General features: G+C 38.1%; 1 protein-coding gene across 1 annotated transcript; it reads left to right on the forward strand.

Moving 5' to 3' along the window:
• The first annotated feature begins 6037 nt into the window (after positions 1 to 6037).
• Positions 6038 to 6706, forward strand: LOC137965774 (17.8 kDa class I heat shock protein-like). The gene has a single exon (XM_068812115.1). The coding sequence runs from the start codon at positions 6076 to 6078 to the stop codon at positions 6550 to 6552; it is 477 nt and encodes a 158-aa protein (XP_068668216.1). The 5' UTR covers positions 6038 to 6075; the 3' UTR covers positions 6553 to 6706.
• Positions 6707 to 7257: the final 551 nt, after the last annotated feature.

Raw genomic sequence — 7257 nt, forward strand, 5'->3', positions numbered from 1 at the left:
GTTCCCAACAAATTGGAAGAGACGCCAAAAGAATTAAAGCATGAACCTCATCATCAAATTTAATTTGAATGGATGTCAATTGATTGACAGTGTTGCCACTGATGTATTTTCTATCATCTTTAAATTGAAGATTTTTTTCATGAGATGTACCTTATTATTTGTGGAAGGATTCTCATACATGTCAGACAAAATCTTCATCATTCCCGTTGTAGTTTTCTCTGACGCCACGTTGTAAGTGACGTTCTTCAACGGTGTTAACCGGATTACTCCCAACACCTGTCTATCAAGGAGATTTCATTCATCATCTTTCATACCTTCTGGTTTCATATCCAAAAGTGGTGAGCACAACTTTTTATTGTACAGATAATCTTCGATCTGCATTCTTCAGAATGCAAAATCAATAACATCAAACTTGTTGATTCCAAGTGCCGATCCTTCTCTGCCTACCATTGCTTTCAATCACGAACCAAAGTTCTAATACCACTTGTGAGGAATTACATGCCCAAATTCCAAACTGAAGAGAGTAATATTAATAATCATGGAAGAAGAAAAAGCAAGCAACGAAAATAATAACAAGATTTATACAGGTTCGCCTCAAGGTGAGACTATGTCCTGTTTTTGGTTTGTTTAGTTGTGGAGCCTAATCAACGCCTTACACTGAATCGGTACGCGGATTGACCTTTGTGGTATGGTTTCTATGGGGGTTGGAAGGGGGCAGGGAACCCTCCTTCCTGGGGTGTGGGAGCCCTGCCAGATCCACGACACATTGACTACTGTTTCATTAAGGGCAGTTTGAGAATTTCACTCTTGTAAAGCTTTCTCTTTATAATTTGGTTGGGGGAGGGGGGTGGGTTGGCTATTAGGGTTTTATCTTTAATCATTCGAGAAAATCATCAGTTGTTGGCCAAGAGAGGATAGAGAAAAATACTTAGAAGTGTATGCACTTTCTCTTATAAACTATTTCACCTTCATAGTGGATTACTGCAGGGGCGAAAGACAGGACGCAATCTCATCTTAATGCGAACCTGTATAAATCTTGTTGTTATTTTGTTACTTTTTTCTCTCATTGTTTTGAAATTAGGGCATCTAATTTCTAACATCTTGCCCCTTTTCCTCCCCTCTTAGGGTAAAAGGGTATTGATGTAATTTTTAAAATATACAATGCTATTAGTGCAAGTTGAGGGGGAGGATTAGGCCTCACTTAAACCTAATCCTCCTTCCCTTCTCTTACACTCTGTGTTGTTCCTCTTCTATTTTCTCTCTCCTTCTCCTTCGACTCGTGCACTTCTTCCGTTTCTTTCCCACTTGATACTCGCTTCTCTCTAAATCTAGTTCATTTACTAAAAACTATTTGGGATCCTAAATCTAACATGGTATCAGAGCTTTAGGTTTGGGAGCCCGAAATTATGTTGTTGGTTCATCTAGGTTTTATCAATTCTCTGAGTGGAGTTGAGGTATTGAACCTTTTTTTTTGCCTCACAAGGATAAATTTTTCCTTCTCTTTTTTTCCTAGAGAGGAATGCTACTGTATATCTTGGAAAGTTGAAAGTTTATGAAGCATGTTTTGATAAGAAAATATAGATCTATTGCATCGTATATATTAGCTTCAGCCTAGTTGATATTGATGTGTTTAACCCATGCCATCTTCTGTAAGAGAGATCAGTTTTTAGAGTGATACAACTAGTAAAATTCTGGTTCTTTATTTTTTGAATGAAGTCTTGCTATTCCATTAATGGTTCTATAGTGTTTTATGATTGAAAGTGTTGGAATATTTGTTTGTATCAACCAAGCCAGTCCTTGTATAAGATCCATGCGGTTGCTTTCCTAATAGGTTCGAGCCTTTTAGCGCACTGGTTTCAACATGGTATCAGAACAGGTTGGTCCCGAGTTCGAATCCCGCTCCCATATAATTTGGCCCGGGTTTTTCCAGGAATTTGTCCTAGATTTTTTTGGTGAATTTGTCCACGGGTTTTCCCTATGCGAGGGAGTGTTGGAATATTTGTTTGTATCGACCGGGCCAGTCCTTGTATAAGATCTGTGCGGTTGCTTTCCTAATAGGTTCGAGCCTTTTAGCGCACTAGTTTCAACAGAAAGGTTATATTTACATGTGTTGAAGGTTGATATAATAGTTGAAGTTTTTTTTGAACTCATGAAGGTGCTTGCATTGGCGCAAGAGTTTTTTTATTTTTTTAGAAAGATACCTATTGTTTCTTTCACATTGGAAGTTCGTCTATCATTAAGATCAGTTCTGGATTTTCTTTCCTAAAAGTTTAAGAGGAAAAACAAAAGAAAAGGCTGGAGTTGCATCATTAGTTGGCGCATGACTTATAAAACGAAAGTTTCTTCTTTAGAAGATCCTCAAATTTGATTGAGATCTTTTGAATTTGGTATAATTTCACATACCTTGCCTTCATTCTTCCTTGCCTAAAATAAATAAGTGAAGAGAATGCATAATGTCATATTTTTCTCCCTTAATGTTTAGGCATTTATAATTATTTGGTGCCTAAATATACTCATTATTCTTATATTTTGATTTAGGATGGAAATGGAGTTAAGTGCAAAGCGAAATTAATTGGAGAATTCTGGAAAGTTTTAATATTACTTCGTAATCTGAGCATAACTCTCTCATCCGAGCGCTGATTGAGATGATTCAAGATGATATCAAACGCCAAGAAATATTTCTACAACATTTATGTTTTGAATTTTGAGAGATACTACCTCTTTTTCCCTTCTCCATCTTTTCCTCCTCTTTTCTTTAGTTTTTCCTTCAATTTTCTTCAAGGCCTTGTGTGGCTAAATTTTCAGACTTGGTCAAAGGACACTAAAACCATTAAAATCAATAAAACTGTGAGATATAATTTGTTTTCATCGTTCAATTTATGCTTTGAGTATCAAATGTTCTTCTATAATTTTTTTCATGATTGTCTTGTTTAATCACTAAGAGGCCTACTAGTTTATTACTCGTTGCAATCTACTGCTGGGTTAGATGTCAAATTCGTAATTGTTTGATCCCTCTAAGTTGTGAAGCAATTGAGATTTGATGATTTGTAGCGTAAGAAATTATTAGATCTTAAGAAGAACGCTGGACTAAATTAAATGCAGCTGCTTGTGCTTGTGTTGTTTAGTTTCATCGTTCTCTCTAATTCCTAAGGCTGCTGCTAAATTAAACCTTTAGTGCTTGTCTTGGGTTGTTTAGTAGTTAGGGTTAATTAAATCGCTTGTTTTCTAATTAACTATGACTAAGGAGAGATAGGAAGATGGTTCCAATGGTGAATACTCAAGTGCAAATTGATATATGCTTGCATCAATGATCAGTTGTGAAAATTCCTATGGTGGACGTTGACTTAGACCAAGGTTTGTTCTTTTGATTGATTTCGATCCTTTAACACCCCCCCCCCCCCCCCCCCCCCCCCCCCCCCACAAATCCTTATTCATGGAACATAAAATTAGACTAATCGCTCTTCATGGGAACGATCCTTACTCGCACTGTTACATATATTTTTAGGAGTATAGGTTGTATTTTTGGTTGCCTGCGACAACACACCAAATTTTGGCGCTGTTGTCGGGGAGTGATTCTAGTTGATTTTTGTGCTTCTTGTGATCCTTATTTCATTCATGAAATTTTTGAGAAAAAAAATTCCCGATTTTTTTTTAGAGCTCCCTTGATTGTTTATGACTATATCTCGATCTTCTAATTAAGGTGATTTGCAATGTGATCCAGAAATAGAGCGTAGGGTAAGGAGAGAAACTCAAAGGAATTCTGAAGAGAACGATCTTGTTCTTGATTCCCCATTTAATAGCGAATCTGGTTTAGAGGAGGTGGAAGTTATGGTTGAAAATTGAACTTTGAAAGCATCCCCTGATTTGAATCAACAACCCTTATGCATAACGTTATCTACTTTAGATGTTACGACTACATTTGAATTAGAATCTGGACTAATACATCTCTTGCCCACTTTTCATGGTCTTTCAGGTGAAGATCCTCACAAGCATCTAAAGGAGTTTCATGTGGTATACACGAGTATGAAACCCACGGGGGTGACTGAAGAGCAAATTAAATTATGAGCCTTTTCATTTTCTTTGAAGGATTCGACTAAGGATTGACTCCATTATCTACCCTCTGGGACTATTACCACATGGGATGAGATGAAGAGATTGTTTTTGGAAAAATATTTTCCTGCTCCAAGGGCGGCCAATATTCGGAAAGAAATTTGTGGTGTAAGGCAGCATAATGGACAGTCCTTACAACAATACTGGGAGCATTTCAAGAAATTATGTGCAAGTTGCCCCCATCACCAGATTAGTGAGCAACTTCTTATCCAGTATTTCTATGAGGACCTTCTACCCACTGATAGGAGCATGATTGATGTTGCTAGGGGAGGAGCTTTAGTGGATACAACTCCCGAGGCCGCGAGAAACTTGATTGCAAATATGGCAGCCAAGTCTCAACAATTTGGCAATAGGCTTGACCTTCCATCTAAGAATGTTAATGAGGTAAATATTTCCTCCCTTGAACAACAAATTGCGAGTCTTACTTCTCTTGTTCGTCAAATGGTTGTAGGTAGTACGCAAACGACGAAGGCTTGTGGGATTTGCTCAGTAGTAGGGCATCCAACCAATATGTGCCCAACTCTTCGGACAAATTTGAGCCAAGAGGAAGAGGCTTGAACGTTGTACCCTTGCATTGGTGTTGTATTTATAGTTATGGCAAGGTATTTACAATGTTTACAATGCCCTTAGGGTTACTTGCTTCAAAATAAAAAGTCATAAGGGGACATACACCAAGTTGCATAATTACAATTCTTTGTCATCTCTATAAAAGTTCTCCTTATTTACTAACCACGCCACCCCTACACACATGGGTGTCTTTTAACAAAATCTTTAAATGGTTCGAAGTAGTCACCAAAAGCTTGATTTGACAAGTTCAACCGAGGCATGCTCCAAATTGGGTTTTCAAGATGTTTGGTAGATCACTTGGTTTTTGTCAAACATATTAACTAGGAAGTTGTTCTCCTATGTCAATGATATTGTCATTACAGGAAGTGATATAGACAATATCAAATTTTCAAATAAGTTCCAAATTTTTTCTTCAGACTATGTGTGATGTTTCTTTCTATTTAGACTTTTATTTGAAATTAACTTTTAAACTGAGCTTAATGGAAATAAATAATAACACAAGTGATACCAAAATATTTATAATGGTTTATAACCCAAACTTAGGTTGTTATGATCACTTCCAAAGTGTTTGTGCATTTGAGTTAAATCCACTAGATTATAAGCTAGATGACATCTACATGATGAAGCCAAATGGACCAAACTACATTACTACCCACCTTGATAGTTTAACCACACCAATCAATTTACAAGGTTTGCCTACACAAAGACTTAGACATACTTGGATTTTAAGCAGCCAACTAAACTCAAAAACATACACCCACACTAGAACTTTTTGCCACCCAACTTTATTCTCTAACCTAAACCAACACTTTCGATTTTAAGGCCTACAGTCACCGACGAATTTCACGAAGAAAATCATGTAGAGCAAGGCCAAGGCCTACAGACAAATGTGAAAGTAGGGCTGGTGTCGTCGCAAGAGGGCCAAGGCCCAGACATTTGTGAAAGTAGGTTGAGAGGTTTGGTCTATGTGGGCCCCTGATAACATACTTCCTCGAGAGAGTTTTATGGGCCCAGATAACATACTTCCTCCCTCGACAAAGCTTGATGGGCCCAGACAAATCAAAAGCGGTAAAGTGTTTTGTAGCAGATGGGCAAATGCCCCAGACAAATGTGAAAGTAAGGTTGAACCTGGAAGCTCGTAGAACCGGTGAGACCTGAGATTCTCGAACCGTCTGAGCGTTATTAGCAGTAACACATTTAAGAAAACAAAAAAGAGAACGACAGGAAACATCTCGAAAATCGGCGAACTCTCCCCAGAATCTCCACTCCTTATAAATTCTTGTCCCCACCTCTCGTTGATCAAGTCTCGAATTAAACAAACGATCGAGCTATCTGCAAATATTCGCCAGCTCTTTGTTTCGATCCCTTCCCTCTAGTTTCCTGAAAACAGTTCTCAAAATGTCGCTCATTCCAAGCATCTTCGGTCAAAGGACCAACGTGTTTGATCCCTCCTCTCTCGACGTATGGGATCCATTCCAGGGCTTCCCTTTCAAAACGATAGCCTCCTCCGGCTCTAGTCTCTCCGACGAGACTACTCAACTTGCTAACACAAGAATCGACTGGAAGGAGACCCCGGAGGCTCACGTCTTCAAAGCCGATCTGCCGGGGCTTAAGAAGGAAGAAGTGAAAGTGGAGGTGGAGGAAGGGCGAGTCCTCCAAATCTCGGGAGAGAGGAGCAAAGAGACGGAAGAGAAGAACGACAAGTGGCACCGCGTGGAGAGGAGCAGCGGCAAGTTTCTGAGGCGATTCCGACTGCCGGAAAATGCGAAGATAGACGAAGTGAAGGCGGCAATGGAGAACGGTGTGCTGACGGTTACCATCCCCAAAGAGGTAGTTAAGAAGCCTGAAGTGAAAGCCATTCAAATCTCCGGTTAAAAGGAGGAGTCCTTCCTCTTCAGAACCTTCCCGCTGGCGTTTGAGTGTCTTCTCTTTTCGGAGTGTGTTCACCGTGGATCCTTGATGGATTGACGGCGGCTTCGGTCTTACCATGTAAGATTGTAATAAGTCTAGTCTTCTTTTTGTTAACAGATCGTCCAGTGTCAGTGTCGGCCGGAATGTTTGTGAAATAATCTACTGGTTGATTGATCATACATTATAAACTTATTTTGCAGCATCTAAATAGTTGATTAATCTTGATATACTTGTAACATTATGGATGATTGATCAATAGTTTAAAATACTAATTGATCATTCTATATTCATAAATCATACTTAAAAAACATTAATTTATTATTTTTGTCATATTTTTAAAATAGAAAAAATTTGTGAGAAAACACTTAAAAGTGATAACATGATTTTTCTAAACAAACTTGTGTAATAATCTAAATCAAGGTTTTAGAAAGGATTTAATACCTTAATATTCTAATTCATACTTTACTCAAGTTTTGGAAGTTGGATCTTTATCCTCTTAAATGGCTAAATTTCTTAAAATTTTCAATGACATGTAGCCTCTAGGTCTTCAAATCTCCATGCTCCAAATCTTTAAAGTTCTTCTCCAAAATGACTTGATCTTTTTTTTTTTTATTATTTTGATGTCTTTGGTGTTGCTTGTGTTACTCTAATGGGAAAATCATGTTGGTC

The sequence above is a fragment of the Aristolochia californica genome, unplaced genomic scaffold, assembly GCF_029961685.1.
Source record: "Aristolochia californica isolate CCGP_79_NKW_82.1479 unplaced genomic scaffold, dmAriCali1.0.hap1 SCAF_5, whole genome shotgun sequence".
Classification (NCBI taxonomy): Eukaryota; Viridiplantae; Streptophyta; class Magnoliopsida; order Piperales; family Aristolochiaceae; genus Aristolochia; species Aristolochia californica.